A 12580-nucleotide genomic window follows, 5' to 3' on the forward strand; every position below is an offset into this window, starting at 1 on the left:
TTGAAATCATTCCCCTTTTAATTGACCTTTCATATTAACAAAATCAAAGTTTATCTTGCAATATTGTGATACTTTTTACTTATGAATATTTGAATAATAACTACTATTCTATTTCACATTCTGTTTATTTTTGTTGGTACCAATTTTCATGAATTGAGGAAAATCTGTATTTTCATACACTTATTTAAAAATAAACCAGAACAAATCTAGATTTAAATTTTGATTATTCCTCTAGCATTATTGAAATGAACCTATCCTTAACATTTTCTCATTTCAGATCAGCTTCCAACACGCCAAATCAGAGTCCAGCAACGACACCCACATCAGGTAAGTTGGTTTTATTGAATTGATAGCACGTCAAAATTCCAAGAATTGTTTCTATTTTTGGGATCAAACATGGCATAGGATAGATTAACATGTGACAAAAAACAGTAACATACAGAACAATACCTTGATAAATCAGCCATTTAAAGTAGATTAGGGGTTTTCCCTCGTCATGGATTGTAAGATAGCAGAAAACAGTCTATTTTGATCTATTATAAAATATGCAAATTTTGAGACAGGAATGCAATTCATTTGTAAGAATCTTCATTTAAATGAAGAAAGTTACAGGAATTTGATTCATATTGTTTTTAAGACTTTTGATTTAATTCAATTTTTTTCAACATTGCCATATGAGGGGAGATAACACAAATAATTCAATTTTATTAAGGAATGTACACTATAGATATCTATTTTGTTTTGTAGCAAAATAAACATAACGTTGACCCAAATTTTTTCTTTCATTTTCTTAAAGCACATCATAAGATCTAGCTTCTCATGTTTCAAATTTTAAAATTCTATCATTAAGTTTTCTTTCTATTGACAAAAAAGTGATTTTTCCATGTATATTTTTCTATATAAAATATGACACAACCTGTAGCTTAAAAGAAAGCTCTGTGACCCATACTTTTTATTATATTTTCAAAATAGCATGATATAAATTTCATTTTGGAAAAGTATAATATAATTCTATTGTTTTTTAATCAGACCCCACCCCTTCCCATTAACCTTAACATGATAAACTTCAGGTATAAGTTATAAGGGCTTCTGTAAGCTTTCCTTAAACTCAAACATAGCATAAACTTAATGGTGCCATCAAAATTCAGATTTCTGAACTTTTTATCTGAGAATAAATACAACACAGAAAACATGAAGAGCAAGTAAGGTTTAACAGGTGAAGATAAATCTATGACAAAAATCCTAGTCTTGAGACCACAATTCCTGACCATATTTACACAATCTTTTGACATATCTTTTAAGGCCTTTCACATGTATGTATATAGAATTAAAAGAAAAAATATACACTTCTTAATTTAAATATAAAATACAGTGAACACGATTTTTCCTATTTTACTTTAAATAAACTTTCCTAGACAGAAATAAAAAGGAGACAACTGAAAGTAATCTATATTGATTTTATTTTATCAGCTACAGTTCAGAGTCAACTCTTCCCACATCACTTGACCAACAATTCATCTAAATCACACCTGTTCATTTCATCACCTCCATCGATGTCAACAGTTACCACAGCAACTATCTCCAAGAAATCAAGTCATACAACAGAAGTTGGTAATCAAGGTCAAGTACAGTCTGGTACTGCAGGAAACATAGCATTTGTACAAAGTAGGTCAAAATTGATTTTACAGTTGAACCACAAAGTTAAAAGTTCAATGTAGTAGGCATTTTCTTTTGGCTTGTATGCAAACTTTGGCAAAACCAAGCAATCGAATAGCCACAAAAATATGATTTTTCCTACCAAAAAAAAAAAAAATTCACATTATGTTAATCTCAAATCAAAATCATATTTAATTAATAAGCATCAGTATAATTTATCTTAGTGATTATAATTTACTGACATAAATTCTTACAAACTGCTTTGATTGCACCAGGAGTAATAATTCTAAAAAGTCTAAATACAATTGCAAACCTACTGTAGTTAAAAAAAATAATGATAATTTATGAATTCAACAATTTAGAATTTAAAAGATTGTAATAACCTAAACTTGCAAATTTCTTAGTAATCAACCATGCAGCAACTCGATCCTGAAACAGTAAATGAAAAACTGGAAGTTTCAACTTCATTTTGAATTACCTTACTGATTTAATCCAAGTAATGAATTAGGGTTACTTCTGACTATCAAGTGGCAGTAAATCATCATGTTTTAAAGTTCATGTACGATAAAGTGTTTTTACAAATGTTGTACTTATTTTTTTTTATTTATGTAAACAGGTGGTGAAAACAGTCAAGGGCAGACAAACCAACCACAAGGTCTGACTAGTATCAACTTTAGTGGACTTCCACCTAACATCAACATTCAGAATATAACAGGTCTGTCAGGAATCAATATTGCCAACCTTCAAGGACTACAGAACCTCCAGATGTCTAATATAGCTGTACCTGTACCAATATCTCTTGTCAGCTCTAATGCTGGGGTGCTCCAGAATCAAGGAGGAATATTTGTCAGTTCAATTCCTGGTTTAGTGACAGTATCTAGCAGTGCACCAACAACATTATCACAAATAAAGCAGGTACAACTTACTGTAAACATGCAAATTTTAGCACTAGTGTTATTTCAGCTTAATTCACGATCACTTTAAATGTCTGTAAATATCCATAGTGCCAAAGGTTTTGTGAATTGAAATCTTGAAAACAATAACCTGTGAAAATATTCTTAAGGGCACCTGAAATTGATATTTCGTTCTCTGGATTTTGCCTCACCAATTTTTGACCTTTTTAATAAATAAAAAAAATTGCTGCACCCTGAATTTTCTCATCCGCATCCTGCACTTGATATAGAAATTAAAGATAAACAAATATTTGGTTTACTGTTCTCCTTGCTGCAAAATTATGTTAATTGTTAAAAAATCGGGAACAATTCGATAAATTGAAAAAATGTCAACCTTTTTTGTTGTATCGGCTCACTGTCAAGGGCAAAACCTACTGGAAAAAAACAGTAGTAGAATGCTCAACGGCACATTCGATGATTTATTCTAAATGTCAGTAGGTGCGAAAGATTGCAAAATTTCCTGAACGACCTCAGCCCTCATCAGAAGCAATGATGATCTCGGGTGTTGATATGAAATTGTCAGTTTCTCAAAAGTCTATCCAATGTGTGTTGTGTGTCTTGCAAAAGGATTGGAAGCGAAAACAGGAGGAGGGGGGGGGGGATTCAATAAAAGACAGAAAAAAAAAAAAAAGACAATTCAGAATTCAGTGTTCAAAAAGTGTTGAAACTTTTGTGACATCTGTGTATTAACTCTCAACTAGTGAAACATTCAGTGTTTTATTTATATGTGTGTACATGTATTCAGAGCTACATGTATTCAAGGATTTCTATACAAATCCTTGATGAATTATAATGATAATTTGATTATTGATTTAAAAGTTTATTTGGACATTTTGCTTTGGAATAGCTTTTGACAAATTGTGTATAAAGACCGTATAATTTACAAAACATCGGTTCATATAAGTGTATATTTGACTGTCTAGATAAAGTTGAAACGCACTCATGGAGTAGACTTTGCATTTACATGGGTGTCCACATCCACAATCAGTTCTCTGAAACTAATTGACCTACAACCATATAACTTAGTTAACTTGGTTAAGATGCACGACAACAAATTTTCCTTTGATTGATATAAATAATTTTTTGAGAAAAAAATCGCTTGCTCCATAAGCATTGTAATTAAGTTTGACATCTGCAAACAATATAAGTAGGCGGAGTTAAACCTTTATATAGGTAAAGGACAAGGTACAATAAGGGCCATTTTTGGCCCCCTCTTGAAATGAATTGAATTTTATAATTTCAATAGACTAGGTATAAAAGCTTTAAAAAATGACAATTTTTTGTTGTTATTATCATTATTTGGTTGCCTAGCAACAGATTTGAAACCTGCCAATTATATGCTATTTTAAACCTTATTTATAAAAAAAGTGTCTTTTCCCCATGAATCAAAATGTATAATTGTTAAATATATATATGGAAATCTAAAACAGTAATGTTTTATTTATTAATATTATCTAAACGAGTATTTATCAACACCTTAACCACCAGAATGACTCTTAGCAACAATACTGTGTACACACACTAAGCAACCACAGACTTTGGTATTTGTTCAAGGTTTATGTAATCAATAATGTGTTTAACCAAAGATATATTTCTACTGTTATGTACTTAAACGACAATTGTACAAATCTTACATTTTGTAAGCTTGTTTCATGCTTAGAAACTACCTAGCAACCGTACTTACTGCATAGCAACGACCCTTTTCATCTATGATTTACGTTGATGTTGTACTTTTCTGATGGTATTTTGTCATCTACGTTATTGATTTTTTGTAGATTAATCTCTATCCGACTATGGATGGAAGTAGCTTGGCGTTCACTTAAAGGAAACAAGCCCCATCCACCCCTACACAAAAAAAAAACCAAAAAAAACCGGACAGACGTTACCAAAAATCGAAATTATAGCGACCTTCATGCGGACCTCCTAATCATGACATCATAAGCATAATGATTAACCTTTGCTCCATAGCAGTTACTTTATAAACAGACTTCATAACTTGAACTATTGTTTTATACTATGATCAAACAACAATTTTATAAACTATGAACTTAATGAAATAACAGGTAGTTTTCTTTGGCAAATATAATATAAAATTACACAATGTTCTATAAATGTTCGTGGAACCAATGAGAAGCATTCTATGTAAGGAGTTCGACTTGAAGAATAAAGCTTCCCCCTAAATATATCATGTATAATAAAAAAACAAAGGATATGGGGTATCCATCCACGACAAAAAATCAGTACATGCACAGCAACAACAAAAAAACAAACAAAAAGCAAAGGAACAGCGCTTTTATTGCTGTTCGTCATCTCAAGTGAGGCCATCAACACGAAGCTAATAAACCTCTTACCTTACTGCAAGTTTAAGACGGCCCTTAGCACCGACTTGAGCGGAATTTTGTGCAAAAATAATTTGGATAGACTTTGTAACACCACCTAATCGGGCAAGGTAAAAAAAGAACATACTGGAAAGTAGTAAATATTTAAAACAAAATAGTTCCTACGCATAGTTGTGAATCTTAAACTATGTAGCATATATTTTAGCAATTAAGGTATCAAATGAAAGGTGAAGGACTGGTGATCCTTGTAGAACACACAATTTACTGATAATTTTGAATAATACAAAAATTATGAATGAATTCTAAAAATGAGGGCATATATAGCCTGTTTCTCAGATAGCTTACTAGGTTTAGTATATATTACGCAAAAAAACGGGCAAATATCATCATAAGATACAGCCTGATATGGACAACAACATACAAGCCATTGGTGAATATCCGTGAAAAAAATGCTAAAAGACAAGGCTTAGAGTCTGAATCGAAACTGCAGGATGTCCATATTAAAATGTAAGGTATTTGGATATACCTATCATAGTGCATAATATATCAACCACATTCCATATAGTAGTACCACACAAAATGTTTAATCTCCGAAGTGACCAAAGTTTTGTTTATTTAAAAGATACATAACATTAATTTTGGACTCCGATTTGGAACAACATTAAAACTGGGACCAAAATCAAAAATCTGTTTAGATTCAGCAAATCAAAGAACCCCAAGAATTCATTTTTTGATGAAATCAAACAAAGTTTAATTTTGGACCCGTTGGACCTCAATGTGAAATAATTTGAAAACAGGGCCCAAAATCTAAAATATATATAAACGGTTACATGCAGATCAATGTATCCGATGTATTCAGTTTTTGTTAAAATCAAACAGAGTTTAATTTCAACCCCGATTTGCACCAATTTGAAAACCAGTTCCAAAATCCAAAATCTTAATACATAGTAAGATTCAGCATATCAAAGAACCACAAAAATTTTAATTTGTTGAAATCAAACTAAGTTTAATTTTAGACAATTTGGACCTCATTGTAGACCAATTTGAAACAGGCCCAAAATAAAAATAAAATTTAAATCCACGGTTAGATTTGGCATATGAATTACCCCTTTTATTCAATATTTGACAAAATTAAACAAAGTTTAATTTTGGACCTTTGGACCTCGAGATTAGACCAATTAAAAAACAGGGCCTAGAATCCGAAATATATAAAATCACGGTTAGATACAGCATTTTAAAGAACCCCCAGAATTCAAGACTTTGAATTAAACCCCATTGAAATTGGTCAAGAAAAAAACAACAAACAACGTCATATGATAATACGGATGCAAACATTTTTCCGGTCGCATAAAAAGTGATCTATGAATACAAAAATCATGCTACTGATGTGGAATTTATACGGAGCCGAAATGAACTCTGAGAATACTATCATAAATCAAGACGTATTCTATTGTTAAGTCTTTAGTGATATACAACAAAATAACTTTATCATATTCGAGAAGAGACACAACGGAATGTCAATGTAAAGTTTTAAATTGAAAAAGAGTTTGCGAGTAATATATTGTATTAAACGTTACATATCAGGTTGTCCATGATTTTTTTTACCTTTTTATTATGTTATGATATTTTTTCATTTCAACTTTTAAAAAACAAGAATCATTTTGTAAGGAAATTTTTCTGCTATCCATTTTTACAAGTTAAACCCTTAAAAATTCGTGTGCGTTTGAAACTGTATATATACGATCTATATCGATAGGTAATTTCTTAAATATCATTTCTTCAAAAAGCTTCTATTCTACTGCTTTTGTTAAGAAAAAACACCCAGAAACATCGGAAATCAACAGCAAAAAACCCCTGAAAATGAGACTGGAACCCTGAGGAAAGTCCTATAACATCCCATTGAAAAGACTAATAAAGTATGTGTATTGACATCTGGCTAGATTGCTACTTCAGCCAATCTTTCTCGTTGAAATATGTTAAAATGATATCAGGAAAAATATATTTGACAAAAAGTAACCCAAGTGAGATTCGAACTTAAATCGCGGTATCCAGAAGCGGACGCTTTACCACTACACTACGTTGTCACAATCATGAAAGAGAGGTAAAAATGTGTATTTACAGTATGTCATATATTTGTAACTTTTCTTTGTTTTTTCTTCTTGAAAAAGAAATCTGGGACTGGGGCAAACTAACTCTCAAATTGTTTACTTTACACGTTTACTCATTATAAAAATTCTCACGTTAATATTAAACAGAACTTGTTCTTTTCGGCATTGGTCTTTCGCAAAGTCGTATGGAACCAACTCGGCGCAGGGTGTCTTGTCCCGAATTTACACATTATTCTGAGTATTTTTTACCCAAAAAGGAAAAAAAATAATTTTTTAAATTATTAAAACTATTTGTCGCTTTATTTTATGAGGTGACTCAACCGGAGGGACAATTTCAAAATGGCTGTTTATCGTGTGTGCCAAGTACACATGTTTTCACCATGTAAGGTGTTAATTTAAATTGATAAAACAAAATCCACCTTGATAAAAAGATAAAAAATACAATTTGAAGAATGATGGCAAAATCTTAAAACTTAAAACCTCACTTATCGAAGTATTCTTGCTTTTGTTGAAGGTGTCTTGCAGTAACAACCGAATGCGGATATTTTCAGCCCTTTCTCCGATTCGTTTCGATACTACTATTTCGACAAAAATTGTTGTTTTTAGGAGAGATTTTTTAATTTTTGAGTGCCTCCGCCAACGTGAGCCAATAATTTCTTTCCTTTTTGGGAAACCCCGTTTGTATGCCATCTTTATCACTAATTATTACTGTGGCTCACGTTGGCGGAGGCCTTTTAAAATGAAGGATTACAGTCCAAAAATCAACATTTTTCTATCTTTTGAGGTTATCAACGCACTTTAAGCAACCCAAAATCAGGTTTCTGTTTTACTAGAAGACAAAATACGCATATGCCACTGAAGAACAGATATATGAAAATCTTTTACGATGCTCAGTTCATTTATGTCATGAAAATGATTTTGTGACAAAATAGGGGGCCAAATATGGCCCTTAGTGTACCTTGTCCTTTGATTGTTTGATAATGTCCAATCAAATTTAAATATAATGTATACAAGTTTAACTCTGCCTTTTTATATTGTTTTCAGGTGTCAATCTTAATTACAATGGTTGAGCAAACATTAATACAAACAAAGCAAGCAAGCAAACCAAACCTTTAACTTGCTAGCATTAGGATAACAGCTGTAAACACATTCATAAGTTCACCATTTTTTTAAATCATTTATTTAAGTCATATATCAACAAAAAATTATAATATTTTTCACAAAATGGCATCTTATAATCAAGTAATGTTTAACTTTGAATTGAGAAGATTTCTTGAGTTATACAAAATCTTCAATGTTAAATGAATAAAATTCCTATATAGTCACATAAAAGATGATGCATTGCAAGTACTTTATATCTTACAAACACAATTGACTTAACATATTCTATAAGTGTGTATAATTTGTATTTTAGGCCAGCAGTGTGTCCTCAGCAGCTCCTAGTATTGTGACATTTGTAACAGCATTACCTAGTTCTGTGTCCAGTAGTGTGGTCAACACAACATCAGGTAACTCAGTTCTGTGTCAAGTAACATGGTCAATTAATACAACACCATTTTAATGTATTTTTAACAATATTTACAACACTGTCTTTTATGTTGAAAACTACTATAGAATTATTAAAACATAATTTTGGCATACAGTTATTTTTAACATTACAATACTCCTCAAACCCTGGTTCTGCCCCTGGCAACTATGGCTACCATGTTAAGCAGTATATTGAATGTCTTTACAGGTTCAACAGCACCAACTTCTACAGGGATGCTGTCAGTTTCTATAGCAAGTTTGGCTCCTCTTGTCAGTGCTGGAATGAGAACACAATCTGGATCTGGAATCAGAACAAATTCTCTCCCCTTATTACAGGTACTTATAATCAGGAAATAAATTTGTCAAAATTTCATCAATACATACAGTTGATAAACATTTATTTCCAGTTCTACTGTGAATTCATTTAATTTCATGGGTACCAATTTTTGTGGATTGAGGAAAAACCTGTATTTTGTTGGATATTTGATTTCTTGGTTTTGCCAAAGTCTGCATACAGACATTTAGAAAATTTGTACATTTGAACATTTAAATTAGTCGTTCACCTTTGCCTACGAAATTCACGAAAATTGGAATCTTTCAAATAATAATGAATCCACTGTATCAAAAATATATTAGGTATGTTCCCTTGTTGAGATGTCTTGAAAATTTGAAGAGAGGCTGAATTAAATCCATGATTCCATTTAGATTTTGATGCAATTCTGCAGCTAATGTAGTTAAAACGTTCTAACGAATGAAATTAATCTTAGCATGACAACTGACCCATTTTCACCAATAGGGTTCATCTGACCTTGATCTCATTTTCATGGATCATTGATAATCAATTAATGACCAGATATTTTTTTATGCTTTATTCCTATTGAACAAATTCTTATCTTTAATAAATGATCTTTATGATATATTTTTTTGTGAATTATCCTGGCAAGTAAAGAACTGAAGTGGTTGTCGTTTGTTGCTGTACATCATATTTGTATTTCATTCATTGTTTTTTACATGAATCAGGCCATTAGTTTTCTCGTTTGAATTGTTTTACATTTGTCATTTCGGGGCCTTTTAAAGCTGACTATGTGGTATGGGTTTTGCTCATTGCTGAAGGCCGTACGGTGACCTATGGTTGTTAACTTCTATGTCATTTGGTCTCTTTTGGAGAGTTGTCTCATTGGCAATTATACCACATCTTCTTATTTTTATGTGACCAAGTAAAAAGGTTCATTGAAAAAATATATTGAGCCAAAGAAGTTAGTGGAACAATACGCAAGTAGAAATGAAGACGGGGAGAATTTATCTGCCTAATATTGTTGCAGAAGAATTTTTTTTTAATAATTTTAAGACCGACTTCATCACATGTATGTATATTTTTCATGTTTCAAATAACATACTGTACATGACTGAACAACTCTTTAATATTTGTTTCTGACAGCATGAAATTTGTGACATTTATTTTTCAAAACACCAGTTATTCTGACAATACAATCCTTTTACAGATCCAAGGTCAGCCAGGTGGATTACAGCTTCTTGGACTTCAACAACAAAGAGCCCCACTTAAACCAGGAACAGCTACTCTTGCTACACAATCAGCTGGTCAAATACATATTGGAGGCAAAAATGCGACAAGTATCCCTAGTTCAGGTAAAGCTACATTTCACTGGTGTGTGGTTTATTCAGAGCTATATGCATGAAATAATTGCCACTGGACATTAAGCAAGGAAAAATCAATCATACTTATTAAATAATTAAAACTTAATTCCCAAAAATTTGATGACAGTATTTTAATTCTCTTGAATTTTGGTATTCGTAGAATGAAGTAAGTACATGATATTTATAAACCCTTCAAAATAGGCTAGTTTTATATCCAAATTACAATGAAATATATATATAAATGCATAAATTATATCATCATTATTTGGAAATAAAATAAAATTAATTTCCTGTTTGGAAACTGTTGTTTATATCAGTCTGTAACCACTGTCATCTGCTAGGAAACACATGGAAACGTGTGAATTTTTAATAAAAGTTCTCTTCATGGTCTCATGATAACACTCTTAACAAATTTTTGATTTTTTTGAAAATATTCTATACTTAAATGTTTAGTAAGTCCATTCACAATCTTTTAATTAAAAGGCTTTAAAACATGTATGTATCATTCCTCCACATTTGTCATGTTACCAACATGAATTTCTGTCAAAGCGCCATCTAAAAATGGGGGATTTTTACAAGCTTTAAGTAAAATGTTAAACGAACAGTATTTCTAAATTTTTACCTTTAAGGTGTTCTGACAGCACAGACAATAGGTGGTCACCAAGTTGCGCTGTCTCAGTTAAAGCCTGGTCAGCCACAACAAGCTGGAGGTCAAATTCCACAGCAACTGATGTTACAACAGATTCAACGACAACAATTCCAGCTGCAGCCATTCCAAATTAAACCACCATCAACACCAGTTACATCAGTAGGAGCTAACTTAAAACCCAAAAGTAAAAAGAGGACAACCCCAACACCGCCAAAACATTAATATGACATTGTGAATGACTTATTTCTGTGTATGGTATTTGTCTGAAGCCCTTGTGGTCTTGTTATTATTGTGAAGGTCATTCTATATGTTTATAAATGACCTTGCAATAAAATATACAAGTTTAGTGAGTTGTGACATTATGAGTCATATAAAGCATGTAAAAATAGAAATTTAGATTGTGGATTTTAAAATTATACATACAGTTTTGTATTAAATATAGAAAATGTATGAATGAAAATTCTGTATGAAATATGACTGAAGTTTTTTTTTATTAATGCTTGATTATGGATAAAATTGATGAATGTTTGTGCAGTTTTTTTTAAAGAGATATTATATATATATATAGGTAGAAATTTAGGATTGAAATTTTTATTGTTTATAAACATGTACTATTTAGGAACAATTTACATGATGATGAAGTATTTTATATGAATAAAATAAATACCATAAAAGAAATTAAAGCATTTTATTAATCTAGGGCCTATTGAAATATTTTATAAACATTAAATTTTAGAAAATGACTGTATCAATGATAATTCATGTCATCACAGAAGAGGACTGTTAATACCCTTTGAAACATCCAATAGCAGTGGCATCGACCCAGTGGTTGTAAAACTCATTAGAGATCACAGGCTAAAACTTAACAGCCAGATGCACATTTTTTCTACATAAACTCATTTTTGGCACCTTGTTCAAAACAGTTAGAGTGCCAAAATATAAATGTGAAGGTATTTGGAAACAAAAAAAAACCAAATCACTGTGCCAAATGAGTCAGTTTATGTCTGGGTTTAGAAAACCTGTCTTTCAAATAATTCATCCATTTATAAACTTACAGTAAATTTATAAAAAATTACCATATCAATGTTTTTCATGTCTGCTCAGAAGTACTGACTACTGGACTGGTCATACCCTAGGGACTAAACCTGGTGGTTGTAAATCCTCATCAAAGATAACAGGCTTATAATTAAGTTTGCCAAACTTACATTTATCTACACCAGACTCATCAGTGGCGTTAGAATCAAAACAGGTGGAAGGCCTAATTAAATACAAAGGTGAAGGTCATTGAAAACAAAAAACAACCCTAAAGTTGTGCCAATTTTGGCTTTGTCCATCTATGCCTGAGGGGGGGAAGGGGGTAGCAGTGTATGAACTGATGAAGTTGGAACAATAGAAAAGTCACTCTTCTTATGATAAAGGTAATAAAATCAATGTTAAACTACAGGTATGTTATTTAACAATTTACGTGCAAATGCATACGGTCTTGGGTTTTTGTCTCGCCTTGATGGAGTCAAAAAGCGAGACATAGGTATGCTGTTTCCGGCGGTGGCGGCATCAACAATGTATTAGTTTGTGATTAGGGCTAGTTTATGGTGAACCACTTGTGGTAGGTCAATGATATTTGGTATGCAGTTGTATTAGCATTGGCGCATCTCATTACCATGCAGATTATTAGGCCCTGCCCCCTCAGTC

At 31.7% G+C, this 12580-nt stretch overlaps 1 protein-coding gene across 3 annotated transcripts in view; it reads left to right on the top strand.

The window, feature by feature from the left end:
* LOC127714475 (transcription factor SPT20 homolog) overlaps positions 1-11566 on the top strand; it is a 38983-nt gene extending 27417 nt beyond the window's left edge. For all 3 annotated transcript variants that reach the window (XM_052220529.1, XM_052220532.1, XM_052220531.1), the window contains exons 18-24: positions 278-327; positions 1471-1665; positions 2273-2571; positions 8471-8564; positions 8792-8919; positions 10086-10230; positions 10869-11566. In XM_052220529.1, coding sequence (XP_052076489.1) covers positions 278-327; positions 1471-1665; positions 2273-2571; positions 8471-8564; positions 8792-8919; positions 10086-10230; positions 10869-11110 — 1153 coding nt within the window. In that variant the 3' untranslated portion in view covers positions 11111-11566. The remainder of the gene's footprint in view (positions 1-277; positions 328-1470; positions 1666-2272; positions 2572-8470; positions 8565-8791; positions 8920-10085; positions 10231-10868) is intronic.
* The last annotated feature ends 1014 nt before the right edge of the window (positions 11567-12580 follow it).

The sequence above is a fragment of the Mytilus californianus genome, unplaced genomic scaffold (assembly GCF_021869535.1).
Source record: "Mytilus californianus isolate M0D057914Y unplaced genomic scaffold, xbMytCali1.0.p SCAF_9, whole genome shotgun sequence".
Classification (NCBI taxonomy): domain Eukaryota; kingdom Metazoa; phylum Mollusca; class Bivalvia; order Mytilida; family Mytilidae; genus Mytilus; species Mytilus californianus.